Here is a 16,361-nt window from a genome sequence, read left to right as displayed (position 1 = left end):
AAAACCCAAAGTTAGCAGAAGCAAAGAAATCATAAAGATCAGAGAAGAAATAAATGAAATAGAAACAAAGAAAACAATAGCAAAGATCTATAAAACTAAAAGCTAGTTCTTTGAGAAGATAAACAAAATTGATAAACCTTTAGCCAGGCTCATCATGAAAAAGAGGGAGAGGACTCAAATCAATAGAATTAGAAGTGAAAAAGAGAAGTTAACAATGGACACCACCGAAATATAAAGCATTGTAAGAGACTACTACAAGCAACTCTATGCCAATAAAATAGACAACCTGGAAGAAATGGACAAATTCTTAGAAAAATATAACCTTCCAAGACTGAACCAGGAAGAAATAGAAATTATAAACAGACCAACCGCAAGTAATGAAATTGAAACTGTGAATAAAATCTTCCAACAAACAGAAGTTCAGGACCATATGGCTTCACAGGTGAATTCTGTCAAACATTTAGAGAAGACACCCAGTCTTCTCAAACTCTTAATATTGCAGAGGAAGGAACACTCCCAAACTCATTCTATGAGGCCACCTTCACCCTGATATCAAAACCAGACAAAGACACTACAAAAAAAGAAAATTACAGACCAATATCACTGATGAATATAGATGCAAAAATCCTCAACAAAATACTAGCAAACAGAATCCAGTAACACATTAAAAGGCTCATACACCATGATCAACTAGGATTTATCCCAGGGTTGCAAGGATTCTACAATATATGCAAATCAATCAGTGTGACACACCATATTAACAAATTGAAGGATAAAAACGATACGATTATCTCAATAGATGCCACGAAAGCTTTTGACACAAGTCAACACCCACTTATGATAAAAACTCTCCAGAAAGTGGGCATAGAGGGAAACTACCTCAACATAATAAAGGCCATATATGACAAACCCACAACAAACATCATTCTCAATGATGAAAAACTGAAAGCATTTCCTCTGAGATCAGGAACAAGATAAGGATGTCCACTCTCGCCACTGTTATTCAACATGGTTTTGGAAGTCCTAGACATGGCAATCCAAGAAGAAAAAGAAAAGGAATACAAATTGGAAAGGAAAAGGTTAAACTGTCTCTGCAGGTGACATGATACTGTACGTAGAAAATCCTAAAGATGCCACCAGGAAACTACTAGAGGTAATCAATGAATTTAGTAAAGTTGCCAGATACAAAATTAATACACAGAAATCTCTTGCATTCCTATACACTAACAACAAAAGATCAGAAAAAGAAATTAAGGAAATAATCCCATTCACCATTGCAACAAAAAGAATAAAATACCTAGGAATAAACTTACCTAAGGAGGTAAAAGACTATAAGACACTGATGAAAGAAACCAAAGGTGACACAAACAGATGGAGAGATATACTATGTTCTTGAATTGGAAGAATCAGTATTGTGAAAATGACTACTACGTAAGGCAATCTACAGATTCAATGCAACCCCTATCAAATTACCAATGGCATTTTTTACAGAACTAGAACAAAAAGACTTAAAATTTGTATGGATATACAAAAGACCCCAAATAGCCAAAACAATCTTGAGAAAAAAAAAATGGAATTGAAGGAATGACACTCCCTGACTTCCAACTATACTACAAAGCTACAGTAGTCAAGACAATTTGGTACTGGCACAAAAACAAAAATATCAATGGAACAGGATAGAAAGCCCAGAGATAAACCCATGCACATATGGTCACCTTATATTTGATAAAGGAGGCAAAAATATACAATGGAGAAAAGACAGTCTCTTCAATAAGTGGTGCTGGGAAAACTGGACAGCTACATGTAAAAGAATAAAATTAGAACACTTCCTAACACCATACACAAAAATAAACTCAAAATGGATTAAAGACCTAAATGTAGGACTGGACACTATAAAACTCTTAGAGGAAAATACAAGAAGAACACTCTTTGACATAAATCACAGCAAGATCCTTTTTGACCCACCTCCTAGAGTAATGGAAATGAAAACAAATAAACAAATGGGACCTAATGAAACTTAGCAGCTTTTGCACAGCAAAGGAAACTATAAACAAGACAAAAAGACAACCCTTGGAATGTGAGAAAATATTTGCAAAGAAATCAGCAAACAAGGATTAATCTCCCAAATACATAAACAGCTCGTGCAGCTCAATATCAAAAACACAACCCAATCAAAAAATGGATGGAAGACCTAAATAGACATTTCTCCAAAGAAGACATACAGATGGCCAAGAGGCACATGAAAAGCTGCTCAACATTACTAATTATTAGAGAAATGCAAATCAAAACTACAATGAGGTATCACCTCACACTGGTTAGAATGACCATCATCAGAAAATCTACAAACAATAAGTGCTGGAGAGGGTGTGGAGAAAAGGGAACCCTCCTGCACTGTTGGTGGGAATGTAAATTGATACAGCCACTATGGAGAACAATATGGAAGTTCCTTAAAAAGCTAAAAATAGAATTACCATATGACCCAGCAATACCACTACTGGCATATACCCAGAGAAAACCATAATTCAAAAAGACACATGCACCCAAATGTTCATGCACACTATTTACGATAGCCAGGTCATGGAAGCAACCTAAATTCCCATCGACAGATGAATGAATAAAGATGTGGTACATATATACAATGGAATATTACTCAGCCGTAAAAAGGAATGAAATTGGGTCATTTGTAGAGACGTGGATGGACCTAGAAACTGTCATACAGAATGAAGTAAGTCAGAAAGAGAAAAACAAATATTGTCTATTAATGCATATATGTGTAATCTAGAAAAATGGTACAGATGAACTGGTTTGCAAGGCAGAAACGGAGACACAGATGTAGAGAACAAATGTATGGACACTAAGTGGGGGAAGCGGGGGTGTGGGGTTGTGGTGGTGGGATGAATTGGGAGATTGGGACTGACATACATACACTAATGTGTATAAAATAGATAACTAATAAGAACCTGCTGTATAGCACAGGGAGCTTTAGTTCGCTGTACAGTAGAAACTAACACAACAGTGTAAAACAACTATACCCCAATTAAAAAAAGAAAAAAGGGAAATAAAATAAAGACAGAGTTGTTAACACTGCCAGATGGGCCATACTGGAAGCTGATGCAAAGGAAAAATACTGATCTTCCTTAACTTAAAATTTTGATATTTTGGTTTGTCATTTTTTGGCATTACTGAGTCTCATTTTTCTTACCTTGAAATGGGACTAACAGAGATCCTTATAAAATTGTCAGGAGCATTAAATAGATAAATAAATATAAACCTGGAAAAAAACTTGTAGATGTACTTTGGTTAATAGAATATTTCTTTCTGGGGTTATGTTTAGAGAGGCTTAAAAGTGATATATTTGAATTTGGTTTTATAAGATTAAAATGATTTTTTCCCCCACAAATATGAACTTTAAATACTAAGTCCTGAATATTGTGTGAAATGCTTTTTCTAATTGATCTTTACTATTTGGTTTTAATAATAATTGAGTATTACGTGATTTTCAGGTTTTCCCTGACGAATTCCACCTTCAAACTTTGAATCCTTTTCTTCGGGCCTGTGCTGAGTTACACCAAAATGTAAATGTGAAAAACATAATCATTGCTTTAATTGATAGGTAAGAATTTCCAACACTGGAGGGCAGATGTTCTGACTTGGGAATAATGAATTTAAAACATTTTTGTGAATTCTTTTTTTCTGTTCCATCTTTATTAATATTTTTGATGTAGTTACACTAGTTCTGTAAGTCTGAGTACTTACTAAGTGCTTGTCTAGCTTACGCATGAAATAAGTTTAGCTCTTAATTGTACAGGGGTCATGAAGGTAATATATTTTAATCTATGCATTTAATTGGCATTTAAAGACATTATATAGACCTAAGATGTTAGTCATAAATCCAAATTTTATAAATCCAAAGATCACTGAAGAGCAAAACTTGTTTTTTACCATGATGAAAGTATCTTGGGCTTCCCTGGTGGCACAGTGGTTAAGAATCCGCCTGCCAATGCAGGGGACACAGGTTTGATCACTAGTCCAGGAAGATCCCACGTGCCATGGAGCAACTAAACCTGTGCACCACAACTACTGATCCTGTGCTCTAGAGCCTGTGAGACACAACTACTGGGCCCACGTGCCACAACTACTGAATCCCATGTGCCTAGAGCCCGTGCTCCGCAACAAGAGAAGCCACCACAATGAGAAGCCCGCACACCACAACGAAGAATGGCCCCTGCTCGCCGCAACTAAAGAAAGCCCGCGTGCAGCAATGAAGACCCAACACAGCCAAAAATAAATAAATTAATTAATTAAAAAAAAAAGAAAGTTATCTTTCAGTGGGAACCAGTTTGATCTGGAGTCTTCTTTATCAAGTAGCCATAAATATAGATGATTAAGAATGTTCAGGTAGGGCTTCCCTGGTGGCGCAGTGGTTGAGAGTCCGCCTGCCGATGCAGGGGACACGGGTTTGTGCCCCGGTCCGGGAGGATCCCACATGCCGTGGAGCGGCTGGGCCCGTGAGCCATGGCCGCTGAGCCTGTGTGTCCGGAGCCTGTGCTCCACAACGGGAGAGGCCACAACAGTGAGAGGCCCGCGTACTGCAAAAAACCAAAAAAAAGGACGTTCAGGTAATCACTGCATCATCACATGTTTTTAAAGAAGAATTTTCAAGTATTAAAAATGTTAGTAAATCCTCTTTAAGTTTGACTTCTTTAGCCCTTGGTCTTTGTTAAAAGTATAAAACTTGGCCTTTAATAATAGCTTTAATGAGGGCATGCTGGGTGCTAGTACATAGTATGTGTCCTACTTGTGAGCATACACTCATTGACATTATGAAACCAGAAACCCAAGTGTAGATTTATTTCTGCAAATACGTTTTATTATATTTTAAATATCTAAGTTATTAGTTTTAAAGTCTGAGAATTTATATAGCAGAATTCTTCAAATTATCTTGTCAGTCCTGGACATTAAGAATTATAAGTTACTTGGCCATGCTCTTTTTTTTTTCTTTTTTAAAGCATTTCTCTTTTTTTATTAATTTATTTTATTTTTTGCCTGCACTATGTGTTAGTTGCGGCATGTGGGATTTTCATTGAGGCATGCGGGATCATTTGTTGTGGCACGCAGGCTTCTTTCTAGTTGTGGTACACGGGTTTTCTCTCTCTTGTTGTGGCATGTGGGCTCCAAGGCGCATGAGCTCTGTAGTTTGCGGCACACAGGCTCTCTAGTTGAGGTGTGTGAGTTCAGTAGTTGTGGCCTGGAGGCTTAATTCCCCCGCAGCATTTGGGATCTTAGTTCCCCAACCAGGGATCCCACCCGCATCCCCTGCACTGTTAGGTGGATTCTTTACCACTGGACCACCAGTAAAGTCCTCTATTTGGGCATACTCTTAATGGAAGCCAATAACTGGATTTTCCTATGTTGGGTGTATTGTCACTTAACTGTTTCTGTCAGTAGTGGTTCTTCTGTGCATAACAAAATGTGCGTCTAGTTGTAACCATGATAAACACTTAGTGATAATGGAACAGACATTATTTTGTATAGTTTAAGATGTGGTAAATAGAAGTTAACTTACTACTTTTAGAATTCGTTGTGTTTTAAACTTTTCAGTAGTAAAAATGCAGTGTCTTAAAAGAGTCTAGGTGCTTTTTATATTTAAAAGATTATTTTTTCTAATCATGGCTGTTGAATACGTTTATCACCTTTAATACATTTCTATCCATATCTACTTAATTAATTTGGCAGAATTGGCCTGTCGAAAATTTGTTGTGTATGGTAAGAATACAGTGAAATAAGGCATCATTGGTAAAACTGTTTCATTAAAAATGAATTGAGGGAATGGTCAGCTACGTTCCCTGTCCTTCTTAAAAATCTTTTTAGGAGAAAGGTTCTAGGAGAAATACACTTGGAGAAAATACAGAACAGCATAAAGAATAAAATGTCATCCATGATCCCACTACCCAGATCCCTATATCCTTTTAAATAAAGATTATTTTCTTTTTTAGATTAGCTTTATTTGCTCACCGTGAAGATGGACCTGGAATTCCAACAGATATTAAACTTTTTGACATATTTTCACAGCAGGTGGCTACAGTAATACAGGTTTGTATGGCTTTGTTGCTAAGTTCTCAAAACTTTCAAACTTCTCAGGTGGTAGTTCCTCTTCTAATTGTTTAAAATAAATTCCATGGTTTTCTGAACATTCCAGTCGAGACAAGACATGCCTTCGGAGGACGTTGTATCTTTACAAGTCTCTCTCATTAATCTCGCTATGAAGTGTTATCCTGATCGTGTGGACTATGTTGATAAAGTTCTAGAAACAACAGTGGAGATATTTAATAAGCTCAACCTCGAACAGTAAGTCAAAGTTAAACATTTTTGTAAAAACCTTTGTAAAGCACTTTTTTGTCCCAGATTTATTTTTCTTTCGCAATTCCTTTTTGAAATGTTAGCGTTCATCTTGTTTTAAGTATTTGTTAGATCGACATGCTTGGTACTAATCAGGGCAGAAAGTGGCAACCAACTGCTTGGCTGTGTACATTGATCAAGTAGTGGCACTCATAGACCATAGCAGTCTTCAGGGACCAGTGTCTCCAATTCAGACCCCTTTGTATATATGGGTGAGTTAGTTTTTAAACTGGTAAGGAAACTATTTATATCAAGCAGTATTTCCATGAGAAGTGGTTTCCTACAGATGAGTAAGATGTGAAAAAATTAGGGAGGCATGTATGTATTTAAGGTGTGGAAATTAATTGGTTTAAATTTTTCTCTATTTTGAGCTTTGATTTTGATACCATCAAGGATAGTATAATATTCTGTTGTCTACTTGCATCTTCTTCAACTATGCTGTCCTGGACCTGTTGCATCCTCTAGTGGCCACTGTGGGCAGTTCTGATCCCTTTTTGTTTTCCCAGCAGTCCTCTTACTGTCCCATCCTTCACTGCTTCTGAACATGAGGTCAATTTAGGACCCTCCTTGCCCTATACCCCTCCTTGCCCAATCTAGACCCCTCCTTGCCCCTCCTTGCCCTATATATATAGGTCCCTATATATACTCACGTAATCTTTCCGCTTTCCATCTCTCCTCCAGTGGTTTAGTTAACATCTGGAAGATTTCTTTTCCTTTTACCTCTTTTTATTCCTCCTTTTTCTTTTTGTCACTCCCATTTTTTGTGAACTGAAAAACATTCCAGATCTTGAATAAGTGATGTATCTATATCTTCCCCCACTAAGTGAGTTTTAAAGTAAAATTAGACAAGATAAAAAATTAGAAATCCCAACCTCTAAAGGTCTTATAAATGCCTGGATATTCTTCAGCCCCCACGGAATGTTCCTAATTTCATCCTGCTTTTCCTTAGTCATCAACATCTGATGCAGAAGAAATAATTTATGTATTTTTCTATTTTGTTGAATTGCTATTTTTGCATGGCTTTGTCACCCCGAATATCCCGTACTTATTGGCTGCCCTAGAAACCTAACTACCACTTAAAATACTTCCCTTAGAAATACCACATTCTAGACAGGCATTTTAACTCCAGGTATACAACCTGTTTATGAATTGGAGACTAGCATAACTTATTGTATCAATAGGACATTAATAGATGAATAAATGTGTTTAGAAAGACATCTGATAAACCTCTCTTGGAAGTCATTGGAGTGTTTTGGGATGGTGTGATTCACTTGACCCATTTCCTTTAATATTATAAATGAAAAATTTCAAATTTTTGTGAATCAAGTGCTGTTTGTGTATATAAGAAGTTAATTTCATTCACTAAAGGGCTGCTGTTTTTCTTTTTGCAGTATTGCTACCAGTAGTGCAGTTTCAAAGGAGCTCACCAGACTTCTGAAGATACCTGTTGACACTTACAACAATATTTTAACAGTCTTGAAATTAAAACATTTTCACCCACTCTTTGAGTACTTTGACTATGAATCCAGAAAAAGCATGAGTTGTTATGTGCTTAGTAATGTTCTGGATTATAACACAGAAATTGTCTCTCAAGACCAGGTAAGAGAATACCCACATGCTTTATTAGAAAAACAGAGACAATGTAGTTATGGTTTTAGACCTTGAGACAAACACATGAGATGGGCGGGGAGGGTAATTTACTACTAAAAAAAGTTACAAGTAGCTTATTCATTATATAAATGAGATAATGTATAAAGAAGAAATTATAAAATAACTATAATCCCACCAGGAAGAGAGGTCCATTGATTAACTATTGATTAACATTTGGTGCGTCTCTTTCTAAATGTTTATATGTGTACCAACATGCATATACTTTCATACAGAAGAAGGAATTATGTTGGAATACTATTTCGTAACTACTTTACATAACTAGAAATGCTTTTGTCAGTGGCATTATATGCTGATTGTTTCACCCCAGTGGGTTTCTGTCTCCCATTATACAGGTGGATTCCATAATGAATTTGGTATCAACGTTGATTCAGGATCAGCCAGATCAACCTGTAGAAGACCCTGACCCAGAGGACTTTGCTGATGAGCAGAGCCTTGTGGGCAGATTCATTCATCTTCTACGGTCTGAGGACCCTGATCAGCAGTACTTGGTATGAGTTAACTCTTACTATACCCCTTCAACAACTTCTAATGAAGTCGTGTAGATGTGTCTCAAATGGTCTAATCCAGCTTGTGGTATTAAAAGGTTTTGAAAGAATTGAAACTGAATAAGAGGTTAACTGAACTTTATGATTAAATGCATAATTGTTTGTAAACTTCTGGAGCTTATGAAGAACAAGTTGGTTGCTGTCATTTCTTTTGAAGACTTCTTAAGAATTGTAGAAAAACCTATCTTCCTTTAGTTGGGTGTCCTATAATCAGTCCATGTTCATTTTCTTTTTGAACTGTGTGTTACTTGTAGAATTGTTCATTTGTTTTTCATAATAAACTTTTAAAGTATGAGTAAAATCCTTATATTCAACTGTGTATATGTTTCCAAGGTTTGCAAATAGAAGTTGTTTGTGTTTGCCACATGGAAAATGTGTGAAGACTTTAAAATTAAAATTGCCTTTTTCTTAACCCCCTTTTCCTGGAAAAAAACAATCAGATGAGATTCTCCCTTTCTTTGTCCTTAGTCCTCAATAAACCTTTGTGAAATGAATAAAACATGTTGCCTGAGTAGGAGTATTGGTGACTGATACTGGACAATTTATGTTTATGAAAGGTAGCACATATGGCTGCCTAATTATCGTTTGGGCAAAGTAGTTTAACCATTGTTGGATGCATGAGGCTAAGTGTTAGTAATGAAGAACACCTTTATTTGAGGATGAGTCCTGACTTTCTTCCTGTGTTGACTTTGTCATAGTTGACACTCTAGTACTTCTTCATAGCCATTGTGAAAAAGAAGCTGATTTCTGTTGGTAGTGCGACAGTCTTCAACTTGGCTTAGTGTCAGATAATCTGTGCACTGTGTGTGATCTATACCTAGTGGCTGGCTCCATTGTTCAGATGTTTTAACTGATTCCCTTATGTTTCTGTGTCACATGGCCTATGTGTGTTTTCATTTTTTGTTGTATACCAAATGTAGTAGTTAGGAAGTATGCTTTCCACCTGTGGCCAGTTGGTTATGCCATGTACAGAAACACCTTTAAGGTGAGGATCATTAGCTGTGACTTCCCCAAGGGGGAATGCATTCTCTTCCTATCCATCTATGACTGTCAGAGAAATTTACAAAACCTGAATATGTCACACACTGTGACACACATATTAAGTTATTTCATGAATTCTTGTGGGTTTCTTTCTGAAACAACCAGACATTTGTTTACTAATGGCTCTTTTTTAAAGTGTGTTACCATTTCCCTTGACTTAAATGGTCTTAATGTTTTTCTGAAGTAGGAGGTGTGATATACCAGCAATATGCATATTTTTTGTATCATAATAATAGTCAATATTTTGAGTACATACCTTGTGTTAGTACTGGTAACATTTTACATCTATTACTTGATCTTCCCAGCAACCCTAAGAGAAATACACTGCCCCATTTTTCAAATGAAACTTACAGCTAAGAGAAGGTAAATATTAATGTGCCCAGGGTCACACAGATAGTAAGTGTTAGAATCTACTTTTAACTGTATCTGTCTTCAGAGCCTGTGCTCTTTATCAACACAGTATACTTCTCACATGTGTATATGAACATGTATTTATATCTGCCCCTGACTAGCTATGTAACTTTGGGCAAGTTATACAACCTCTCTGAACCTCAGTCTTCCCCATTTGTGAAATGGGTTTAGTATTTGTCTCTAGGGTGATTGTGATGACTCGGCAAGATAAGAAATGTAAAAGTATACCATGAAGTCTGGTATATCATACATATTCAAAAAATGGTAGCAATCATGATGATTAGAGCTCCTGTTTAATTTTATAAGTGATTAATTACAGTTTCTATAATTACAGAAAAGATTAATGGGTTTTGTTTGTTTTGGTCAGATTTTAAACACAGCACGAAAACATTTTGGAGCTGGTGGAAATCAGCGGATTCGCTTCACACTGCCACCTTTGGTATTTGCAGCTTACCAGCTGGCTTTTCGCTACAAAGAGAATTCTAAAGTGGTGGGTTTACTTTTAAGTATGTCACTAATTTTTCCCCTTTTTCCTCTGTGTATGTGTTTTAGTTTATCACTATAGAAAATTTCAAACATATACAAATAGATAATGGTGTAATAAAATCCCAGTTTCAATAACTCTCAATTCATTACTCATCCTGTGTTATACTTAAGTATCACTATTGACAATAGTGATGTTGGTAGATAAGATTACATACTAGTTGAGGAATCACATAAAAAACACTTAGAAATGAAAGATTAAAACAGTTTAAATTTATGTTAGAAGTTTTTCCTGTGTCTAAAGATCACTTGTGAGACATCTATAAGTTTATTACAAAATGGCTCAGAATGCTTTAGTTTCTCAAGAACGATTTTATTTTCTTGGGAGTCTTTATGAAGTACTAATTCTGAAGTGATATAATAATCTTATTCAGAGGTTGCAGTACATAACAAGTAAGATCTAATTCATGTTAAGGTTTGCCTAATGAAAGGGCCCAGCATTGCATAATTGCTGCTCTCTAAAAGCCTGTAATTGAATAATTTTATGAGTTGTGTACATTTTTTAATGAGCTTAGTCCTTTTACAAACAGGATTATGGCTAAGTCTTCAGTGGTGTAGAAAATATCCTAATCTGGGAGTTCCTGGCCATCCAGTGGTTAGGACTCTGCTTTCACTGCCGAGGGCCCAGGTTGCATCCCTGATTGGGGAACTAAAATCCCACAAGCCTCACGGCGCAGCAAAAAAAAAAAAAACCCTAACCTAATGTACCTGAAAGTTGGACAGTCAGGTTTATATTAAGGAACAAACACCATAAACTTTATTTTCTAATAATGGAGAAACAAGGTATATTCAGTAGACTTACCAGTATGACATAGCATGCCTTTGGCCAGTTTTTATGAGGCCAGCCTCTCATAGTTCCTTTTTCCCAGTATTTTATGGATAGATGTTTGTGAATGTAACAATAAAAAAAGCAACGAGCATTTACTTACTATGTGCCGTACACTGTGCCAAGGAGTATAAACTTGGATTATTGCATTTAGTCCTTGTAAAAGTCTGTGACTATTATCCTCTCTTAAAAGTGAAAAGAATCAATTGCATTAATAAGAAATTTGGATGGTCAAACGTGGATAAAATATTTAACCTCACTACTAATTGTAACAGTGAACCTTTTTAGAAATCAAACTGGTAAAGAAAAAAGAAAAATAAGGTTCAGCAATAGCCGTGGTGTGATGAGAATTCATTCTCATCTAGTAATGGTGGGAATGTGAATTACTACAGTCTTTCTAGAAAACTCTGGCAGTGTGTAACTAGAGCCTTAAAAAACCCAGTATTTCCACTTCTAAATTTATACTAAAGAAAAAATTAGGGATTCAATAAAGCTTTGTGTTTACAGACCATTTGTTATATTACATTTATTTCCAAAAGGAAGTAGTTAAGTAAATTATGCTATATCCAGTTTGTGGAATATTTTCTAGTGATTAAAATGATTTTAAATAACTTTAGTATCATGAGGAAAATTATGACAAAATAAGTGAAAGAAAAGAAGTTGAATACAAATTACATGCAGCATGAGCCCAATTTAATTCTTCAGTAAGTACTTTAAAGTAGAAAACCATACACAGAGGATCCCAGTTACATTATATTTGCATAGAAAAAAGAAAGGAAGACATTAACATTAGAATGTTATCAGTGATTATTGCTGGGTGGTAGATTTAGGGATGGTTTTAATTTTTAAAAAATTCTTTTGTGTATTTTCCTAATTCTGTCCAATTTGGGAATATGTTGCTTTTTCTGATGCAAAAAAACCAATACCAAGTATATAAAAATTGCAAAGCCAGTGACTTCAAATGGATGTTTTGAGAAGGCATCCTGCTTGATTTCCTTGTGTACTCCACAGATGAGACAGAAGATAACAGGAAAACTGTGAACTCAATTTTAACACTTTTCCTGTTTGTTCTATAGACATTTTATATAAAATGAATATTCTTAAGCAAGTTAATCTTGAACTTAAAGTAATTTAAACTATTTTTTTTTGTTTTAGGATGACAAATGGGAAAAGAAATGCCAGAAGATTTTTTCATTTGCTCACCAGACTATCAGTGCTTTGATCAAAGCAGAGCTGGCAGAATTACCCTTAAGACTTTTTCTTCAGGGCGCTCTAGCTGCTGGAGAAATTGGTTTTGAAAATCATGAAACAGTAGCATATGAATTTATGTCCCAGGTGTGATCTGCTCTCTTTCTGGGATGTTTAATCCGTTTGCTCTGTTCAGTCACCTGTCTGTAGTTAATGGTGGTGGTGCACGTGGATTTACTCTTCACTGAATTTATAACTACCCCTTTCTCACCATCTTGATGGGAAATACTATGCTTCTTAACACTATAGTTTTATTGACTGGTTTGGAGCAGGAAAATTGATCAGTTATTGGGTGCTAATGAGATTGAAGATTTTCCAGTGGGTTATGGTAAAAACTGTTTCATGGGGGAGAAAAATTCCTTTGTTATTCATTTTGGGAACCCTGGATTAAACAAAAGTTAAAACAAGTTTCTTTGTTGCAACTTGTCAGCATCTTTGTCTTGTGCCTCTCCAAGCGAGGGCACTGCGTATTCTGATCTGAACCATATTCTGATCTGAATGACTCACAGGATGGGGCTTTGATGGGAAATACTTTGGAAAATGCTCTAGTAGATGGTTGGTCCCTAAAGGTCACTTCTGCTTTGTGTGTACCAGGCATTTTCTTTGTATGAAGATGAAATCAGTGATTCCAAAGCACAGCTGGCTGCCATCACCTTGATCATTGGTACTTTTGAGAGGATGAAGTGCTTCAGTGAAGAAAATCATGAACCCTTGAGGACTCAGTGTGCTCTTGCTGCATCCAAACTTCTGAAGAAACCTGATCAGGGCCGAGCTGTGAGCACCTGTGCACATCTCTTCTGGTCTGGCAGAAACACAGACAAAAATGGGGAGGAGGTAAGGTGGGAGGTCATTCCTAACCAACAGTGTTAGAGGAGAGGGGATCATTGATAGGGAACGGCTGCTGGGGCCTTTTGCCTTGGAGGTGAAACATGTGCAGTGCTTGGAAACCTGACAAAGAATATTGCTTTGTTTTGTTAAAAGAAACGAAATGGACAGTAACATATAGAGTTACATCCTGTGGTGAAGCCTCCACTTTGAGGATTTTGTAACATAGCAAGTTTGTACCACTATCTTTAAAAAATATACAAAACACATAAATATAAAACATTTAACATATAAATATATAAAACAAATAATATATTTGTTTTAAAATATAGCTTTGTGGGCTTCCCTGGTGGTGCAGTGGTTGAGAGTCCACCTGCCGATGCAGGGGACATGGGTTCGTGCCCCGGTCCGGGAAGATCCCACATGCCGTGGAGCAGCTGGGCCCGTGAGCCATGGCCGCTGATCCTGTGCGTCCGGAGCCTGTGCTCCGCAACGGGAGAGGCCACAACAGTGGGAGGCCCGCGTACCGCAAAAAAAAAATAAAATAAAAAAAAATATAGCTGTGTACTTTAAAAAATGAAGAGGATTTAAATTGGTTTTGTCCTTTTAAAATATGAAAGAGCCACTGTAGTGTGTTTATTTCTTTGTGTGAAATGGGACATTTGTGATTCATTAATCTCTTTAATACTCCCCTCACTCCCTTTATTCTAGCTTCACGGAGGCAAGAGGGTAATGGAATGCCTAAAGAAAGCTCTAAAAATAGCAAATCAGTGCATGGACCCCTCTTTACAAGTGCAACTTTTTATAGAAATTCTGAACAGATATATCTATTTTTATGAAAAGGAAAATGATGCGGTAAGTGAATAATAAATTGCTGTTAGTGAACTATTTTCCTTTCCTACTCTTAGATTTGATACATACAAAAGTTTATCATCCTGATACTTTTCTTTTTTGTTTACAAGGGTCAGAGTTTGGAGAATCTACCTAGTGGTCTCTTTCATTCTCTAAAATTCTTCTCTGTCTATATAGATGCATCTTACAGAAGAGCTTATTATGTGCAAGAAAATTCTTATCTCTTTTGTTTATGAATATTTTATAAAATAGTCACTCCCTGTTTAAAAAATAAAAAATAATTTACAAATGCTGAATAGTAGGCTGATTTGTCATCCCATAAAAGTGTAGAATAATTCCCAAATAAAGGATGGATCAATATTTGTAGGTTAAATAAAATTTTGCTTTTGTTCTTTTACTGGTTTATGATTTTCTGTATTTCCATTAAGTTTTTTTTTTTTTCGGTGGTTGTTTTGGATGAATGTCCAATAGTTGTTGCTCAAACCAGGAATCATGTTCTCATCTCTTTTTTTTTTTTTCTTTGTTTTCATAATCTGGTAACTGCTGAGAGTAACACAAGCTCCTCAAAACATTTTTATTAAATTACGTTATTTTTTTTGTGTGTGTGGTACATGCTTGATGGTAAAATTGTTCTTTTGTAGGTCACGATTCAGGTTTTGAATCAGCTTATCCAAAAGATTCGAGAAGACCTCCCAAATCTTGAGTCCAGTGAAGAAACAGAGCAGATTAACAAACATTTTCATAACACACTGGAGCATTTGCGCTTGAGGCGGGAATCACCGGAATCTGAGGGGCCAATTTACGAGGGTCTCATCCTTTAGAAAGGAGCCAGGCTCACCATCCTCCTTTCCATGTACATCCAGTAAGGGTTTTATTATACTAGGCTTCCCTTCCATAGATTGTGCCTTTCAGAAATGCTGAGGTAGGTTTCCCATTTCTTACCTGTGGTGTGTTTTACCCAGTACCTCCAGACACTCACCTTCAAGACCTTAATAAAATTATTCACTTCATAAGTGTTCAGGTCTGTCTGATCACCCTAAGTAGCATGATTGATCTGCTATTTTAAATTCCTGCGATCTGTTTAAAAAAAAAACAAACAAAAAAAAGCCAAAAAAACCCCACTTATCTCTGTGACTAATGAAGCTCTCCTTCCTTTTTTTCTGTTTTGTTTCATTGTTGAGTGTGTAATTTCCTTCATTACTTGGGAGTACTAACCAGAAAGTGTCTGTCTCTCTGTTCTGAGATTAATTTAGAGGAAAGGAATACTGTTTGTGAAATTCAGCTTGGGCTTCTCCTGAAATGCAAGATAAGGCCATGTGTAATATTTTCCCTAAAATTAGAGTATATTAATGCATGTTTGAGAATTTTAAAGCACCATGGTCTAAACCAGAAGCTATATTTTGCATATTTGGACTCAGCCATCCATTAAGAACTTAGGTTGTCCTCTGGACATATTTATCAAAATAATTTTGTTCTAAATAGTATAAAATAGAAAATTTGTGATCTATATAATTTATGTATAACCTTCATTGTTGTAAATTTAGGGGGAAATGCATCATACAATTATGATTTTTTTTTTTCACCAGTGAAACAATAAAAGTTGCTATTAACAATTTTGGACCTTCTTCCTTTCATACTACCTTAATTCATAAAAGGAACTAGTAGAATGTATATGGAGTTTATTGTATATTCTCAACATTCACAACACTCACTTGTTCAACTGTTCACTTGTTTTAAACACTTATTGAGCAGGACACCATCTACTCTTTTAGTCATATTTACTCATTTGCTTTCTTCAGCCTTACTCTTCTTTCCTAGGAATGATACCTCCACATAAACTCCCAAAAGCCTCCCACCTATATTAGTTATCTATTGTGTGACAAATTATCCCAAAACTCAGTGTCTTAAAACAGACATTTATCTCTCAGTTCTCTGGATCAGCAATTTGGGAGTTTAGCTGGGAATAAAATGGATTGATAGGATAGTGTGTGCAAATTTGG

At 36.0% G+C, this 16,361-nt stretch overlaps 1 protein-coding gene across 2 annotated transcripts in view; it reads left to right on the top strand.

The window, feature by feature from the left end:
• Positions 1-15,974, top strand: part of VPS35 (VPS35 retromer complex component) — a 41,460-nt gene extending 25,486 nt beyond the window's left edge. Inside the window, exons 8-17 of one of the 2 annotated variants that reach the window (XM_060131047.1) lie at positions 3,504-3,613; positions 5,997-6,093; positions 6,200-6,348; positions 7,791-7,998; positions 8,403-8,558; positions 10,435-10,557; positions 12,592-12,771; positions 13,279-13,518; positions 14,221-14,364; positions 15,003-15,974. In XM_060131047.1, the coding sequence (XP_059987030.1) occupies positions 3,504-3,613; positions 5,997-6,093; positions 6,200-6,348; positions 7,791-7,998; positions 8,403-8,558; positions 10,435-10,557; positions 12,592-12,771; positions 13,279-13,518; positions 14,221-14,364; positions 15,003-15,182 (1,587 nt within the window). In that variant the 3' untranslated portion in view covers positions 15,183-15,974. The remainder of the gene's footprint in view (positions 1-3,503; positions 3,614-5,996; positions 6,094-6,199; positions 6,349-7,790; positions 7,999-8,402; positions 8,559-10,434; positions 10,558-12,591; positions 12,772-13,278; positions 13,519-14,220; positions 14,365-15,002) is intronic. The other variant, XM_060131048.1, reaches the window with a different exon arrangement.
• The last annotated feature ends 387 nt before the right edge of the window (positions 15,975-16,361 follow it).

This window comes from Lagenorhynchus albirostris, chromosome 19 (assembly GCF_949774975.1).
Source record: "Lagenorhynchus albirostris chromosome 19, mLagAlb1.1, whole genome shotgun sequence".
Lineage (NCBI taxonomy): Eukaryota > Metazoa > Chordata > Mammalia > Artiodactyla > Delphinidae > Lagenorhynchus > Lagenorhynchus albirostris.
This window is presented reverse-complemented; position numbering and strand designations above follow the sequence as displayed.